The 20,272-nt window shown below is 21.9% G+C and overlaps 1 protein-coding gene across 1 annotated transcript; it reads right to left on the reverse strand. All coding sequences in view use genetic code 6, as the record gives it.

Moving 5' to 3' along the window:
- Positions 1-600: 600 nt before the first annotated feature.
- On the reverse strand, positions 601-20,048 carry TTHERM_00247080 (transmembrane protein, putative; the record flags this gene model as incomplete). Its single annotated transcript, XM_001023837.3, has 8 exons — positions 601-5,317; positions 7,809-8,298; positions 8,722-12,186; positions 14,099-14,242; positions 14,486-16,644; positions 16,694-16,734; positions 16,839-19,278; positions 19,900-20,048. The coding sequence occupies 8 exons, from the start codon at positions 20,046-20,048 to the stop codon at positions 601-603; spliced, it is 13,605 nt and encodes a 4,534-aa protein (XP_001023837.3).
- Positions 20,049-20,272: the final 224 nt, after the last annotated feature.

The following is a 20,272-nucleotide window of genomic DNA, read 5'->3' on the forward strand; positions in this document are numbered from 1 at the left end:
GATAATAAAATTATCCTTTTCTTCATTAGCTTTCACCAATTGAATTATCTTCTCCTTTTATATATATTGTTTCCTCAAGTTTTAATTTTGCTAACAATTATACATCAATAATTATCTATTTTTTAGCAATATTACTAATTATTTGCAAATCCTACATAAATCTTTAGAAATTATTAATTCATTTTATATAATATAACTTCACTCACGATTAAATATTTTTACTCATACAATTTTATTAACAAAATTAAAATGCCTTAATATCAGTTTACATTTATATAGATTTTATTTTGAGGTGAGAGTGCATTAATTAAAATTTAAATATTTAAGGATTTTTATTTTTTGGAGGGTTTTATTTATGATAAATTTTTTTCGGACCATTTCTTGTTTCACTCAAAATTTTTTTAGTATAAAAACAAAAATTGGAATATAATATTTATTTTTAATGAGTAAATAAGGTAACTAGAAACTTTAAAATCAAATAAAATTTTAAAATAATATATAAATAAATATATATTTTAATCAGTTTTTATAAATTTCTTTTTTAAATTTTAAGTTAGTATATAATTTAAATACAGAAATTTCATTTTATTGATGTAAATTTCAAAAATGTTGTAGATAGCTGGTATAAGTTTTCTTTGTAAACTGATTTCTTTAAGATTAAAGAAAGTTGATCAATAAGTTAGTAGAATAAAATATTCTTATTATTACTTTTTCTTGAAAAATGTAACATTAGTCTTACTCCTACTCAAGAAAATTTTATCCTTTTTCTGATGAAAAAATAACCAATAGCATATCATGAGAAAATAGAGTAAAGCATAGTTAGTTAAACATATTGTTTTTCAATACTTGAATTTTGTTTGTAGAATACAAAATGACTCTATTATTACTTTATTGAGTGCAATTTTTTATCTAGAAAATGTGATAAAAATCAAAAATATCGTTTTATTATTTATTTAGCAGTTTGTATTTGCAATATTAATATTTAAAATTATTTTTAAAGACATTAAACTTTTTTTCCTCAAATTATATTTATTTGGAATATAGTTAGGCTATTGTTTATCTTATTAAAAAATGAAATTTTTAATTTATTTTATTAATAGTTTCTTAATCTTTCTAAGATATTATTTCATCTATAATTTATAATGATTTGCACTAGTATGAACTATCCAAATTACAAGGAAGTTCTTCTAATTTTATATTTGAATCTGAAAATTCGTCTTTGGATGAATCCATTTTAGATTAATCTACAATATCTCCTTAGATATAATTTAATTTTACTATTTACACGTCACTCAGATATGAATCTTAATTGCGAGTTTCTTCTTTGGGTGCTTAAATCATTAATTATGAATCTTATTAATTTCCTTTAGCTTGAATTTGTTATCTAAAATTAGTTAAAATTTTATCTTTGTTATCACCTAAATAATCTAAAAGATTCATTTACTTTTTTTTTAAATAGTTTTGGTATTTTTTACTTTAGCTTTGTTGTAAATTTTGTGAATCTTGTTAATTTAAAGTTAAATTTGATTAACAGGATTAATCAAAAATGTCATATTTTTAATTTTCTTTTTGAAAATATTATTAATGATTAGAACAACTTTGTAAAACATTATTGTCAGATTAATTATTAAATATTCCTGTTTAATTTTATTGGTTTAACTTTTCTTAAAAATTACTAAATAATGGCTAATCTTGATTTGGTTTTTCATTAGTGTTCTATTATTATTGCTTCAAAGTATTACTATTACCTTAAAATAGTTAATTTTTATCATCGTTATCTTTTTCTAATATTTCTGATGCCATCTAAATTACATCTTGGCTTTCAAATTTTGAAATAATAGAATTTATATCAGATAATATTAGATTTAATAAACTTTTTATTTAACTTACTTTCATAAATTCCATGTATTTTTCTAAAATACCTTCTTATTGATTGAAAATATTAATTGCTAATTGATCTTAGTTTTTATACAAAACATCATTGGATACACCACTTATAATTTTAAGTGATTAAATAGCTGTTTAATTATTACCATTTGTATCTAATATTATTGATAAATGCATTGGCTAATTTTGATGTAGCCTAGTTAAAATTTGGTTTAGGGAAGGAGATAAAATATTGTAGTGATTAAATATATCCTTTAGGTAGCTAACTATTCTGTAAGGAAAATGAGCAAGTATTCTTTAATTATTTTCGAAAACTTTAGAAAGTTAATCAGCAGAATTTAAATAATCTTTCTTTTATAAATAAAATTCAGATTAATAAAATCCAATAGTCATCTCAATAGTTTATATGAACAACTAAAATTAAGATGTCTTTTTATCTAAATTTTCTTAATATTCCTTTGATTTCGATACAAAATATGACTCTAAATTAAAATTAATTGAGTTCTATTTTTCAATATCTTACTCTTTTAATTTTGATAACGCATCGCTAAAAGTTTAATTATTATTCTCTTTATTTATTTAGAATGATACATTTCTTGTTTTATTTTAATTATCATCAATTTAAGCTAATGATCCAGCAAATTATTAATTCTATTTAGATTATAGGTTACTCTTCATTGATTTATACCTTTACAAAAACTATCTATTAGTCACTTAATTATAATTTAAAGGAGTGGTAAACTTTTAGAGTTAGTATAGCCTTCTTTGGGTTAAAGGAGAAGATTAGCTATCCAAAAAACTTTCTTACTATGCAGGATTAGTCTCTCTAATTGGAACTTTATAAATTTAAGAATAGTCGATCAAGCAATCTTTCTAAAAAGTAATATTAGAATGTTATGTTTGAGGGCTCAAATCATTTTGTTCATGTTTGAGATAACTACTTTCTAAGTTTTTATTTGTTATCTATCTTTAAAAATTTGAATATTTTTTTTAAGTTTAATAATCTTATTCGCTTTAATTATTGGTTATGAAATTGCTAAGTTAATTTGAAGATTATTTTAAGTTAAGATTTTAATTTACTAAGGTTTGATTCTACCTAATTTAAGTTATCCTCTTCTGGGGAATACTTAATGGACTTTTTATTGTTTAATTCATTTCTCTACTAAGAAAAAGATTTTCCTAATTTCTTACATCTTTCGGAGAATTATTTTTATCTTTAGAAGAATTTTATAGATTTGTCATTAAATTTTTTTTTAATTAATCCATTTGAGTATAGCATTCATTTAATTTTTCTTATGCTATTGAAAATTCATTTAATCTAAAGTGACATTTAGACGTTAAAATATTAATAGGTGATTCTAAAAACATTTTTATTGGTAGATTCTATGAAATTATTTTTAATTCTTAAATTAAATCTTTTATTTCATGCCATAGATTAAGTTAAGGAGTTTGATTTTATTCTGATGTTTTTTATTTTTATTTTGCTAATTCAAAACTTTCTTGATAGGCAATTAAAGTGAATATATAATTTTATTTTCTATAAAAATAGGTAGTATATAATTAAAATATTTACTAATAATTTTCATCTATTTACCCTTTTTAATCATCCTTATTTTATATTTCTTCTTATTTGTTTTCATTTTCGATTGGTTTTTTGCATTTAAATATTTTGTAAAATATCACTTTTATTGATTTCCATATTTTATGCTTAAATGAGCTCTCTTACTTCAGTTTATTTGATTACTAATCTACTGACAAATTTAAAGCACAGTTTTTTTGAGAGTTGATCTTATTTTGATCTGAAGATTGTTAGTCAGCTCTTTAAAAAATAGAATTACTTTTCTTTTTATCATATTCTGTTTATTTTCTTTGCAAATTATTCATATTAGTTTATTCCTATTAGGTTTATTGAATGTCTTTCACCAAATCTTGTTGGTTTGAATTGTTATCATTTAACTAAAAGTTAAAGCAGTATTTATATAACCCTGATGATTAAGCTAAGCTTGGATTTTAATTACAAAATTTTTAGATCTCGTACTTTGCAAATTGCACTGAACTTTAAAAGCATTCAAGTGCATGAAAAAATTAGCATTGGTGAAGCAAAAATACTCCTATATTATTATATGTAATGCCCACAGCGTAGTAATTTTAAAATTTAAGAAGAAAATCTAAATTTTTACACAATGTAATCAATGTTTTGGCTTAGTTATCTTTATATACGTTTTCAGATTGTAAGAGGAGGATATTAAAAATCGATTAAAAACTCATATAGAGTTCATATGTTTCTTGAGAAAGGAACATTTCTTCTTCGTTAAGCAAATTGCTAGAAATAATTGAACCTAACTCAGGATCATTCGTATTGATTTTGACTCTTTTGAGTATTTTTAGCAAATGGTTTATAGGGGCCTCAATAAGGTTTATTATTTATATTGTGTAGAAAAGTGAAATAAAAACTGAAATGAGTGTAAAAATTAACACTAAAACTCCTCCATATAAAAAGTAATTATTCAATATGAATATTATATCCTATTAATATTGTAAAAGTTCTTCATCTGATATTATATTTATTGATAAATATGCTACTTCTACTAAGGTCTAACCTTTTTGCTAAAAATTGCCACTATAATAAGGAATTTAATCAAAAATAAAAATAGGATCTATGATAGCTTGATATTTAGTACCGTTTCGCGTACAAGGAATCGAAATAGTTTAATTCCCTAAAGTACTAACAATTTTATTATCTAAATAATCTAAGGAGCTAAATATCCAATTTTTGTAATTACTATTTAGTGTTTGTTGCAATTATTAAAAGTCTGAATTTTATGGATCTAAATTATTAAATTCTGCTTATTAAAGAGTTTAGAAACTTAAATTTTAATTTAAGTTCGTTTAAGAAGAATCGAAAATTACAATCTAAGAAGATGGCGATATTATGTACAGTTACTTAGTAGATTATGCTAAATTTTTAAAGTAATTTTTAATTTGGGATATCTTAGATTCAATGCATAAAACATGAGATATCTCTTCTTATTATGTATTTTAGTTAAAGTACATCACCTTTTAGCAAGATTGCTATGATGGAAAAGGTATTTGATCACCAAATGAAATTATTGGAGAATTCAGACTTAAAGATGTCTAGTTCATAGCATCTATAAACCATTAGCGGCAAGTAGGATCATAAACAAAAAGCCCTTTATGACATTTTTCATTTGGCTCTATACTTAAAGTAGAATTGAGACTTGTAGAGTAAAATAATCCTTCCAAAGAAAAACCAAAAAATATATTTTAAATTGGAATATACTCTTCATATCCATCATTTTAGTTTAATGATAATATTGCTTTCATTAAGGGATCCACTCTATTAATTTAAGATAAGAGTTACTAACCCTAACTATTTAGTTAATTTATTTCAGTAGAATTCTACTAATACCTTTATTTTTAATTAAATTTAATTTTCATTTCATGTAAAAAAGTAAATATATATATATTTAGTTAAATTTAAAAGTGCTTTTAACACTTTTTTTGTGCTTCTTCTCAACCAAAAATAAGCAAATAAATAAATAATTAATTAAAAAATAGTAATTATTTAGCTCTATTAACATCAAAAAAATTTTTTTAATTTAATTGAATATTATTTTTGAAAGGAAAACTAATAAGTATTTTTTAGTTTAATTAATTAATTACCAAGTAGAGATTAATAATTTATTTCTTAAATACAATTCTATCAACTAAGGGTCTCCTTTTTGGTAATAAAGATTCAAAACTTAAATGATTGGGGAGCGGTAGTTAGGAGTAAGCTTGATTCTCCCTGTAATAAGCTTATAAGAATAAGAATTTATCAAATTTAGCTGAAATGGAATACTCTGCATTTCTATTTAAAGCTTTAAAGATAATAACTATGATGCTTTTTGACTAAAATCAATTTAATTTTGATATAATTAGTTTGAAAATTGTTAGATAAGCTGTTTAGAATGGTATATTGAAATAGCTTGACTAATAATAGCTTATATAAAGGTGAGCATTATTGTAATATTCACTATAAATATGAGTGCTAGTTTAAATTTCATTGCTTAACACTAATTCTATCTCAGTCAGCTTAAGTTCTTTTTTACAGATTAAATTATTTAATAATAACAAACAATATTTTAATAACATAAATAAATATATTAACTACTCTCCTACTGATTTGTTTCTCTCAATATTATTAAAAATTTATACAAATATATATAAATTGCTGGTTTCTAATTAAAACCTTAAAGAGAGGATAGCTAATAAGTTAAATTTGTTTTGCTTGTTTAAGTAATTCTTAAATGAATAAAAGTTAGTAAATATAGGTTTCTTAGGTTAATTATAAATAAAAATATGTGCAAATCAAATAATTTTATTTTTTAATCACTTTTTCTACTTAAAATTATTTCTATAAATCTAATACAAATATTCAAAATATTTTCTAGATAATCTATTTATTATTTTTAAATTCAATAGATAGTTTTTTTAATTAAAGACTATAAATATCAGTGCTAGTTTAAATTTCATTGCTTAACAATAATTCTATCCCAGTCAGCTTAAGTTCTTTTTTACAGATTAAATTATTTAATAATAACAAACAATATTTTAATAACATAAATAAATATATTAATTACACTCCTACTGATTTGTTTCTCTCTATATTATTAAAAGTTAATAAAAATATACATAAATTGCTGGTTTCTAATTAAAACCTTTAAGAGAGGATAGCTAATATGTTAAATTTGTTTTGCTTGTTTATGTTAATTCTTAAATGAATAAAAGTTAGTAAATATAGGTTTCTTAGGTTAATTATAAATAAAAATATGTGCAAATCAAATAATTTTATTTTTTAATCACTTTTTCTACTTAAAATGATTTCTATAAATCTAATACAAATATTCAAAAGATTTTCTAGATAATCTATTTATTATTTTTAAATTCAATAGATAGTTTTTTTAATTAAAAATTATAATTGAATAAAAAACTATTTTAAAGTATGAAAAATATCTATGATTATTTCCTAAATATATACTGTTATTTTTGTTTATTAAAACAATCTTCATTTTTGTATTAAAATTAGCCTCATTTTTAATAATAAATTTATGTATTAGTTAATGTATATTTGCAGTTTTTAATATAACTATCTATAATTAATTAATTTACAATATTTATATTAAAGTTAGAAAAATTATTACTATTGAAAATTTCAAAATATTAACAAAAAAATTTTTTAAAAATTAAACATATTATTTTAAGGCTATAAAGACAACATATTCTTTTATATTATTAATTAAATTATGAAAAGTATTTTATAAGAATTAATGTGGATGGATATATAAATTTTCAGAAATTCGAATTTTTTTTTCAAACAAAATGCTTTTTCTTTTACAGTAATCAATCAGAAATGCTGGATGATTGTTGGATAAATATTTTAAGATATATGTTCTCTTTGATTTTGAAGATATTTTAGGAGGCTTGAATAAGTGTAAAATAATTTGATTATCACTTTACTTTCGTATCTATAACTTAAATCTGGTTCTACTTCTAAAAAATTATTCCCTTTTTATGACAGCAAAATTATTAACTTTATATTTAGATATGATAAAAGAATACAAAGCTTATCAAACAAATCATTTTTTATAATCTCTATTTTGTCAGTAGAATAAATAATGATTTTATTTAAATTTTATGAAGATTAGAAAGAATCAAGTTATTATTTTTGAGAAAATGTATATTAAATGCTTAAGTTTTAATTAAAAAACATTGAACTTAAAGTTTTTCTCATGCATTAATGAAATTGGAAATTTCTATTTTAAAACATTTAAAAAGTATTAAGGTAATGGTATTTCAGATTTTCTAAGCAAGATATAATTGAAGAATCATGATAGTTAATGTCTTTACACTATTTTTACAAGTTATCTAAATTAGGATCTCTATTTATTTATAAAGAATGTTCTATTGATAATTTGTTTCTTTTTTACTCTTTCTTTACATTTTCAAATTGATTTTATTTTTAAATATTACTTCTTTAACTATTTTAATAAATTAGATCACATTTTTCATTTTTTATTTATTCTTTATAAATACATTTTCTTATTTATTATTATTCCTTATGAAGTATATTACGAAATGGAGTAGTACTAATAGGTTTTTGTATGAAATCACTTTTTTCTTCTGGTAAAATGTAAGATTCTTAATGATTTTTTTCGGTATTAGGAGAATCGTTTGGTATGCTGTATAAAGATTTTAAAGTAGATATTCTATCAAATGTAAAGTCCTTTTTTTATTAATTATATATATTTGATTTAACTTCTTATTATCTTTTTGAAATGTCTATAAAGTATTCTGATTGCTTTTAATTTTCTAAATTTTATAAATCCAAAGTTGATCTTTATGAATTTTCTAAATTTTTTTCAGAAATTTTACATAATGTAACACATTATAGCAAGTTTTAGAAGTCTTAATAAGATATTTATTAATATATATCTTCAATAATATTCTAAAAAATTGGTTTTATCATACTAACAAATGTCAGACACTAGTATTATTATATATAAGAATGCTAAAAGCTTGAAATAATTATACCCAGTTAATCTTTCTGCGAAATTAATATTTAGCTAACAAGATTTGATAGTAAAGATATTGACTAATAAATACTTTCGTTTTCATTTTGACAAGCAAATATAAAAACTATTTACATTGAGATCTTAGGGTTTAACTTTTTGCATATATTATTAAAATCTTTAGAGATGATGCAACTATTATCAAAAATTAATTTTAGCTGCTTGATTATTTTATAAGGAAAATGTGACATAAATTTCTTACAATTTTCAAACAAGTTCGTTAAAATAATAGCTGATTAATAATATTTTTTTTATTTTGATAATAATTCTACATTTGCTATATCTATCTCAAAATTTAAAACATCTTCGTCTAATTCAAATATAATATCTTCTTGATCTGCTCCTATTTATTCTATTTTCCTTATATTTTACAAAATTAGCTCTATATTTTATTTAGTTTATAGAAGATTTAAATTTGAATGATTAACGCACTATTTATGAGGTTATATACTTTTTTAATCACTTGGTGTGTTACTTTTCTCAAGGATATTTGTTAGAGATTTTCTTAAATTTTAAAAATTTTAATCTTTTTCTTAAATGATATTTAGAAATTATCTAACTTAATTCTATTTCAGGTATGAAGATTGAGATAATCGTTATTTTTTGAATTAATTTCTCTGAATTTATAAGTTTTAAGATTCGCTTGGGGAATCGCATGATAAATTATTAGATAATAAATTGAATTATTTATCAAAAGTTGTTTAGTTTTTTTTTCTTAAAACTTAATAGGTACTTGCAATTTACAAGCTTTTTTGCATTTTTTAGGTACTATCATATTGGTCAATCAAACCTGCTTAAAAATTAATATTTTTTTAATTTAAATCTTATTCAGAATCCTTGTACTAGAGCTATGAAAAATTAAGATAATTTTCATTTAAATCTCTGCATTAAGAACTTTATTTTTCACCATTCTCGATCATATTATCCTTTAGGTTTTAGTTTTAATTTTAACTTTAAATGAAGCTTGATGCTTCGATTTTTTATTACATTAAAGTATTAAAAGACTTATTTGATTATTTGTGTTATTTGCTTTAATATTTATAATTAAAAATATTTTTATTTTCATTATCAGGATTAGCATTTAGCAATTAAAAGTGAGTTTCATTTAAAGTTATATTTTTGATTTCTCCTTCATTTTTATTTTTTAAATAATTATTAAGTCTTTACGTTGAAGATATTGCTTAGCTGTGTTCGAATATTTAAGAGTTAGCAGATACAGATTTCATATTATTACTAAAACAATTATTATTTTATGATTTATTTTGTTAAGTGGAGGCTTAGAAAAGTTCTTATTACATTTTTTCTATTCTAGAGCTAAAATAGATTTTAGATTAATTATTAGTTTATTTATTTTATGCACTCACGAAATCCAAATTATTTGTATTAGCATTTAACTAATTTTAGTTTTTATAATAACAACTTTTTCTATTTTTAAGTAAAAAATTATCATTTCCATTATTTATTATTTTATTATCTTTTTTGAGAGACTATTTTAAATTATCACAGTACATAAGAATTATTTCACATTTTTAGAGATTATTAAGTTTAACATGGCATTTGCAGATAAGAGTTAAGATTTCAATTTCATGCTGTTTCTCAAAAGGCAAATAAGGGAGAATATACAAAATATTTTTTAAGAGACTTTTAATTTCCTACCAAAAATTATATTTATAAAGCTCTTAATTTTGTGATTAATATTTTTTATCTTCATCTTGGCTTTCCTAAAAAGCAATTAAAGTAGTAATGTAGTTTCTTTTTCTGAAATAAATGTTTAAAAGAAGTTGATATCTTTATTATAAATGCCCATCATCAATAAAACAATAGCATTCTTAAGTTAATCTTTTGTAATGTTAATCACTGTTTTCATTTTTTAATGAGATTCTATGCTTCTAGGTTAATAAATCTTCTCTTTATGAATTATAAGGATACCTATAGCTATTTTTGATAAAGTCCTCAACATCATTTTAGCTAATATTTTTTTTCTTAAAAAACTAACTTTTAAGCTTTTCATATATGCTTTCTTTATTGATTTCATTTAAAATATGCAAAAATTAATTTTCTTCTTAATTACTTTATATTTATGATAAACAGAAATCATCTGTTTCATTCTTATCTGAAAGATTAGGTTTGATAATATTTTTTTCAATTTTGAAATTTTACCTTTTAGTGATGTATGGAGTATTTTTTTAATAAATACTTGACAGATTATAGCTCTGCATACTATTTAAAGGATTGCTTTTATCAAATTAAATATACTTTTAATTCATCGTTTACTTTTTTTTTTGACTATGATCAAACCCAAATTGTGTCAATATTTAAGAACTTAAAGATTATTTATATTAGAGACAAAAATCCTTTATTTCGCATTATGCAAACAATATAGATAAAGAAAAGTGCTCTAAAGCTTGGAAGTAATGCCCCTGACTCATAAGTATTGACCCTATATTATTGTGAGCTATTCCCACAATATTGTAATTTTCAAATTACTCAAAAAACTATACTTTTCTGCAAAGACCCATCAAAGTTTAGTTTTAGTCGCTAATGAAAAAGTTGCAAGAAGTGTATGTCAGATTATGAAATACTAATTCGAAGCTTTTAAAAAGATCATAAGCTTCTTTAGAAAGAAAGATATCCTCTGAATTAAGTGAAAAGTCAACAAACAATGAAAATAGCTAATCAGTTTTTATGTCAATCTAAATCCTTTTGAGGATCTTGATTAGATGATCTATAGGACTGTTAAGAAGAATAAGAATTTTAATAGTGTAGTAAATCTAAAAAATAATAACAACAACTCCAAAAATAATTTGGGCAATACAGTTGTAGAAGTAAAATTAATCAAAAAACTCAACCATGTCTTCAGATTACTATTTTAGCACAGTATCTGCTATAATATTTACTTATAAAAAAGCTATATCTATGTCAATTCTAGATTTCTGCTCTTATTTTACATTTAAAAATTAAGGTTTTTTATCAATAATAAAAATAGGACTTAATATCACACTTGAGTTAGTTTAATTCCTTTGATATTCAAATACTGTTACCTATTCCGTTAATTTAGTTAACAATTCGTTGCTGCTGTAATTTAAAGATTCTAATATCCAATAATTATATTTGCTAAGCATTTAATCAAAAACTTAGGCACTTTCCTGAGATTACAAATAATTCAATTCTATTTGTTAAATAGTTTATTAAGGATACTCATATGGCTGACTAGAATCATAAATAACTTAATTGCTTCTTGGATCCAAAATATAACTTTATATTGTTGATTTTGCAAAATTTTAGAAATATTTGATTAAATTTTAAATTAGCAAGTTAAAACATTAAACATGATGAATTCTGTCTAATCCATCTTAATTGCTAAATTAGTTCATCTTTTAACAAAGTAAATTGGAAAACTACCCTTTAGCGTTAGCATAATTTGGTGAAAATAAAATTTAGGAATCATAATTTTAAGACTAAATGAACCACTATGAGCATCTAGGATCAAAATTAAATACTCCCTTATTGCATTAATAAGCATTTGAAATATTTGAAAAACTGCTATTTCTTGTTGTTAGAAATAAAATGCCCTCACTTTCTAAACCAAACATAATTCTTTAAAGAGTAATTGAAGAGTTATTATTCTACTAACTGTATTGGTAATTGACTGAGTGGATTAAAGGATCTAATAATGTTATATTTTTCAGTAAATTTAAGCTTCGAGAATCTAGCTAATCAAATTAACTAATATTTTATTAGTACCTAATAAAATAAAATCTTTATGTATAAAATATTTAGAAAATAAAAACTTTTGAAATAATAGTTTCTATTTTATTTAAGAAAATAAGCCATATTGAATAATAAATAGAAAACAAGCTTTCTTTCAAATTAAATAAAAATCGTATTAATAAATACTAAGCAATAAGGATGTCTTTCAAAATTTAAACTATATAGAACTAATAAAAACTAAGTTATTTTTAAGGTGCGATGAAGATTAATTACTTTAATTTACAAGCTAATAAATAACTAGTCAAAATTGAATCAAAATGAATTTTTAAAGATAGTTATTTTTATTTTAAATTCTTTATTAAATAAAATGTATTAATAGAGAAACTTTTTTAGTGAGTAGTTGAAGTTGTATCCATCGATTTAAATAATAAAATTTATTTACCATTGAGAAGTTTATGCAAAATTCTGTTTAAAACCCTCTGTTAGGTATTTTTCTTCTTTATTTTGGTAAAATAATTCTGTGTTTAACAAAGGTCTTATGTAAAAAGGATTTGCTTAGATATTCCCTGCAAGAATCTTAGAATAGAGTTAGTTTACAGTTGTAATCATTATAGGATATATTTGCAGCTGTTTGCTTAGTTGATAAGATGTGCATTATGTTAATTGTTTACTAAACATAATTTATTATTAATATAGTTTCTCTTATAAAGCTTAAACCTAGCTTTTTACAAATTTCAAAGCAAAATACTAACTCAGAAGAGCAAAACCAAAAGCCGCCATCAAAAAAAAACTAGTAGCTATGATATAAAATAATATTTTCATTTTTAAATATTTATTGAGTGGAATATAGATATTTTTTTTTCTTGTTCTTCCTAATTAGTTCTACTATTAATTTTTTTTCTTTAGTTTTAAATTTGTTATTAATTAAATCAACTAAGAAAATTTTGATATCCTTTTATTGTTATTGTTTGTTTTGTAAGATTATCAATTTTTCAGTACTAACTAATACTATAATTAGAAAGTTATAGTAAGTTTTTCTATTAAATGAAAAGAATGATATATTTTTAATGAAAAGAATGAAACAAATTTTAATGAAAAGAGTGATATATAAAAATTTTCACTATTTTTATTATACTAAAACCATAAATCATGTAAACAGTTTAGTGTTTTATAAAATATAAACCAGCTTTGCCATAAAATCCATAAAATTGTAAGAAAATTGTTTCTAGTTTTAAAAAGAGAAAAAAATAAAGGTTTGTTATTATTAAGCATTACAATTAAATTAGAAGTAATAATAAAAAAATGACATTTATCTTTTTTATATATGTTAGCAAAATATTATTTCTACCCTATTAATAATTAATTAGTAATAAATTTAAAAACATATTTTGTATTAAGATTAATTTAATTGTAATAATTTTTTAAATATTACTAATTGTATAAACTAATTATAAATTTTTAAATATTTACATGAAGATAATAAATTCAATTTCTTTTTATATTAAAAAAATTATAAAATATTTTTTTTAATAAAGTAAGTTGATTTCAAAGATGATAAGAAGCTAGTTTTATAATATTTAATTAACTTTTTAAAAAATAAAATAAAATAAATCTTAAATTTTTAGAAAATCAATATTAACTGGTTTCTCATTTTATATTTATTTGTTAAAATTAAAAAATAAATTTTTGGTTTTATTAAATAATTATAGAAGATAATTAATTTAGATCTAAAAAAATAAAAAAATATAAAAGAAGAGATTTAAAACAATTTTGACAGGACTTTGCTTATTATTGTCCTTATCAAAACTTGAAAATAATGATGAAGAACACTGTTTAAAAATGCTCATATATAAGTGGTTATGTATTACAAATAGGTTTATCTCGTTTATTATAGAGATATTATAATAGGCGATCTTCGCTGTAAAAGAACATTATAACTTAAGTATTGTTAAAATACTCATCTTCACAAAATTCTTTCTCTTTTTATGACTCTTTTTCATTTAATTACAAGACTATCAATAAAATTTTGAAAGAATATAATAATTTTATTAAGGATCTATACTTTTAATCTTTAAGTAACTTTTTTTATTCATCACACACAAAAACAATTATTTTCTATTGATTAATTAAATAGCTTTGTTGATAAATGCTGCTTTTTTTAATGTTGTTTAGTGCACGATTTTTCTATTATTTTTCTTAATTTTTTGCTTCTAAAATATTTTGTGAAATCAAATAATTTTTATTTTACATTTTACCACTTAAAATAATATCTATGATTGATTTTCTTACACAAAAATGGAAAATTCTATTGTAGTTATCTTATTTATTTCTAAAGAGTTTATAGCGATTTTGCAAAAGCTTTGGAGAAACTGTTTGATTAAAGATTAGACCATGATTTTATGTTTTACTTTCAATCGGAGTTGGCTATAGCTATATTAGAGGCTACGAAGCATAGTGTAACATATTTTATGTAATAAATTCAGGTGATTTAAAATTAAAACTTAAAAGTGGTATATGAGGAGGGCTAGAAATAGAGTTTATTTAATTCATAGATTAGTTTTAGAAGCTTTTCGGAGAATAATTTTCATCTTCAATCTAAATTTATTCTATTGATTATTTTGTTTCGATTAAGTTATCTCCAGCTTTTGAAGTAGAATTTTTTCTAAAAGGATTTCTGTTATATGGTTGAATTAAATAATTTTTATTTATTGGTGAATAAAGAAGACTTTTATTTTTAAGTGTCAAATCATCACTCGCTTCTAATCTCTAATTTTCATAAATGCTTAACTAACGCTGAGGCTTTTGCAAATTTAATATTTGAGGAGTGTATAAATTTGAGTTTACATAAGAAATATTTGTATTTTCTTGGTTAAATTTGGATTATTTCACTTACAAATGGAATAAACTTCCATTTTATGAATGGTTTATTTATACAATTTAGCTTTTTTATGGATTATCAATAGCATCATTATAAATAGATTCACAAAATTCACTATTTTAACTACTTTTTGATTAAATTTCAGTTATAAAATTTATATCCATGCTCTCATTTTCTATTTAATTTTTGTTCAACTAATTTTAAATGATAGTACTTTTTTTAATTTAATTTGATCTAAATATGTTTTCTTTTTTTGATTTTTTGGAACCTAATTTTTTAAAACAATTGAAAACTTTCCATATTATTGAATTATTTTCATTTTAAAGATATGTTTGCATTTTTTATGTTATTAAACTACTTCCTTTTCTGCAACTTCTTCTTTGGAAAATTTTTTTAACAGGATTTTCAAGTTTGTATATTTCTCTATATATTTGTTTTAAATGGAACTTTACTTAGTGGAAGTTGGATTTTATTTAATTTATCTTCATCAACGGCACTTATAGTGATACAGGAAGAAATGAATTATTTACAATTAGTCCAAATTTATCATTTTAATTATTCATGAGCTCATCAAGGATGTCTTTGCAAAACAAATAAGTTCGTTTTTGGTTTGAAGACTTTGAAGAAGCAGATATAAGAGCAATTTTGAAGGACATATTAATATTAAATGATTAATGGAATTATTTTAAATCCTCGCTCTCAATATTTAATATTTCAAATATATAAGTGAGTTTTTCTATAAGTCGAGATCTTAAGTGAGAAGTGTAAAATTATGAGCACTCTATATTTTTAGTCAGTAATTCAGCAGCTTTAATAAACATTTGTTTAGAAATAAGTAAATCTGCTTCTATAAGGACTAGTTAAGTCCTTAAAATATCAGGGAAAAACTCAAATCTAATCATTTTTTCATCATCAATGTATCTTTTTACTTTAGATATCTTTTCAGGAGCAGCATGATTATTTTAAACAGCTTATTAATTGTTAGCATAATTATTCTAATTCTATTTATCCTCTTGCTAGATTAAATTAAAATTAATATTGTTATTTCTATAATTATTACTTGGACTAATGTTTAATTAGGTATTTTATTCAGGATACTTCTACCTTGGTAAATGTATAGGGACATCTAAATTTCTTATAATAGGTTTATTATTAATATCTAAAGAAGAACTTTATGAATTACAAATTTGTAAGCTGTTTATTTAATTAATTTCATATTAACTATTTAAATTAAATTTTGCATTATTTGTGTTTTAACCAATTTATGTTTGTGTTACTGATTCCTCTTTATTATTGTTATTATTATTTGTTGAAAAATACCCACTAGGCTACTCAATTATGGTACGAAATGAGCTTTATTTATTTTGTTATTCATTATTGATCGAGTTTTATATTGTTAAACCAGTGTTTAAATTTAAAGGATTAAGAAGAGCTTAAGAGTCTTGCTGTTGAATTTATATCTAGTTCATCTACAATTGAGTAAAGCTATTATATTTAGGAGTAGTATCAAGACCTGTTTTCATAAATGATGGATTCCTATTTAATAAATAATAAATTAGCGATGAATATTTGGGAGATAAAATACTTATCTATTTGTGTTTTAGGTTCTTTATCTTCAATCTCAATCTTTATTTAAAAAAATAAGAAATAAGTTTTTTAAATTTGTCATCAAAATAATTAATTTTAATAAAAATTAAAATAGAATTCAATAAAAATTTATAATTAAATACTTCAGATATCTTTAAAAAAGATTTAGAATTGTTGATTTAGGCTTGTGTATTTTCTTGCTAGCCAATATTTGATAGCAATCTGCTAAATCTACGAGGTTCATTCATTGAAGAAAATATGCTTTAAGTAGACTCTTTTCCTTGAAGCTATTTTTTGGATTTATTTATCATCCAATCTATTTCTCTTCTATCAATAGAACCTTATCTTTGTAGAGTAAATTTTTTTTTGAGGTTTCCCTTTTTCATTATAGTTGGGTTGATTTTTTATCCTGTATTTAATTTTATTTCATTAACTTCTTCTGTGAATGAAGTTCCTTTGTTTGAAGATGATGTTTTTTTAGGTGTATTTAATTTTATGCTTGTTTGCTGCTGAAAAATTAGCTGTCCTTTTAGATTTAATTTATTTTTTTTTTAAGGAGTAAAAAGAGTTGGGGAAGGACAATTGTCTATCGCAGCGGATTCTAAACCAACAGCTGCCATCAAACTTTGCTAGGTCTCTAAAAATAGCTACTTACATTAATTTATAATTTTTTTTGCTTCGACATACTAATTCAAATCTAGCTTAACTTAAGCTCGTGTTAGTAGTATTTACAGAGTTCTTGAATCAGACTTTTATAGATGCTGTTCGATTATAAGAAGCTCTAAAAGAAGCTCATCCACCTCGTTTAGAAAACAAGAATTAATACAATAGGTTTAGTTTTAGTGAGTTAGATGCAACGATGACAGAGTGTATTTAGTCACTGATTAACTTCGTATAAGCAATATTAATGTGTTAATATAGTTATACTTTCTATTAAATAATTTTTAATACAAATATTATAGTTCTTACTTTTCACTTTCATTATTTGTTTCTGTTTCTTAATTAATATTGTTTTTATTTTCTTTTATTATAAAGCTGTGCTGCTTTCTTCTAATCAATCTTTTCTTTTTACTCAAATTATCAAAATAAGATATTTATCTTTAAAATGTTCTTCTAGGAGATAAAGATGAAGGAGGAGATTAGCCTATGAGACTTTCTTATTCAGTTTTTGCTTTGTCTTTGTAAAAATCTAGTTCATATTAGGCATAAATAATTGAAATGGAAAAATGTTATAAAGCCTCTAAAAATCTGCCTTAATTCATATGAATGCAAGCTATATTGTTATGGCAAACTCCTAGAGCACTATTATTACCAAATTTTTCAAAATATCGTGATTAATTTATTAATTTCATGAGAGATTTGCACTAATTTTCATCAGTCAGTTCAAGTAATTTATTGTTAGTTGTATTTAAAGTTTTAAAAAGACCTCTAAAACTAATATATAGCAATTCTGTATCTTTGCTCATAAAATACAAGTTTTATGCATTTTCACCGTCTATTAGCTAAATAATTTCTTCATCACTTGTATTTGCATTATTTGCACAGCTAAGAAATTTATAGAGTTTTTTAAGTACTTTAGTTAAGTGAATTATTGGTAAATAAAACTAGTTTTTTAATTTAAAAGAAAAAATGACTGATATGATCATAGCTATAGCTAATATAATAGACAAAACTATTTCATACCATAGCATATATGATCGTACCTATTTAAATTAATCTTAGATAGCTGTTTCCATAATACCTTGGTTGAATACTTATATGAACAATAAGCTCTAGCATTTATAAAATGAATTTCTTTCTGAAGGTTTTTTACTTACCAAATACAAGGAGTTAATTATAACAGTTAAGGGATTACTATTTTAATCTTGAAATTAATAAATAAATTATGTAGAGCTATCGTTCAATGCACGGATGCTAGTAGAATTTAATTTCTAGTAGTTGTGATTTTGCTTAGCCTAATTTTGGATAACATTTAATAAATTTGTTGATATTTGTTAATCATATTTTGATTATAAATAGGTGTCTAATTATATATTTTATGAATTCATACTAGAATCTGAATGATAAATTATTCTCATTTCATCTGGGTCAATCATATAATAGTATTACATAGATTTCCCCATATTTTAACCTAAAAGCTCATAATCTTAAGCTTAGTAAACATTGCACAAAACAATATTATTCTTTTTTAAACCTGATTGTTAACAAATCAGACCAATATTTAAATTATTTATCATTTAGCTAGATGGGGACATGTATTAAACAGAAATGGGTAGCTCGCTTTTCATGGCTTCTTAATAGAAATTTTACTACCTAATATCAAATTAATAGTAACTTAAATTAGATTATTCTTAAAGCTCTTTTATTTCTAAATCAGTTAAATTATAGCCCGTGGAATATAGCATGCCATCATAATCAAATCCCAAGAAAATTCTTTAAATTTATAGTTTGCTTTTTTATTATTAATCTAGATTATTTGAGTACTTAAAAGCTTTTATTAAAGGATCTAAAATGCTAGAGAGATGTATTTATTCTTATTAAATTTTATCCAATTTTGTTAGCATTGAGTAGTCTTTTTAAATCCTAAAATAATTTAAATTTAAAAATTTAACAAAAAATAAATGGCGTTGTTTATACTCAAATAATATTAATGATAATAAAAATGTATTATTTAAATGAAAAAATAACTTATTTCAATATAGCTATAATTTTATTTTTTTAAAGAATAAATGGAAGAGGTTATATATTTTTTCTTTTAAATACTTTATCTGATTAGGAAATTTGATATTTAATAAAAGAACATTGGTTAAAGCTTTAAATGTAAGAAAAACTGAAAACTTACTCAAAAGAAAATATTTTATTTTGAAATTAAAAATCTATGAAAATATTATCTTATAAATAATTAGATATTTTATTTTAATTTTTGCTTTGAAATAATTAATTTGTATTTATGCATTCAAAATATAGTAACTAATGTTGTCATTTAGAATTATTTAGATGATAAAATTGCGTTTTTTGTATATTTGGAAATTTAAATATTAATTTTAAAAATATGTGGATAAATATAATCGTCTTAAATATTTGTTTACTTGAAAAAAGATAAAAATCTTAAATATTCAATTATTTTTTTTTGCAAACACATAATTTTGGGATAAATTTTGTCTTTATTCAATTTAGAAGATTAAAAGTTAATTAATATTTTACCAAGCTGTTGTGAGTAAATTGTTCTTTAAAAATAAACCTAAGAGTTATTCTTAGCTTTTATCATTGTTAAATGCTAGCTAAAGATTCATTACTGCTGGAACATACTTCGGGTTAATTAAAACCTATCCAGTTCTTATTTTATTATTCATTATATTAGCTATATTTACGCTCCAAGAAATATCCTAAAGCGCTTGTCTTACTTATAATGAAACACCGTTATGAATAGATGATTGTTATTATAATTGATAAATTAACATGTTTGTTTTTATTTATTCTAGAGTTGAAGAAGCCTAAGAAATAATTATCTAAAAACCTATGTATGTGTAAATTATAAGCATGACATTAGGAATTATTATGCCTAATTACACCCAAT

The sequence above is a fragment of the Tetrahymena thermophila genome (assembly GCF_000189635.1).
Source record: "Tetrahymena thermophila SB210 genomic scaffold scf_8254406, whole genome shotgun sequence".
Taxonomy (NCBI): Eukaryota; Ciliophora; class Oligohymenophorea; order Hymenostomatida; family Tetrahymenidae; genus Tetrahymena; species Tetrahymena thermophila.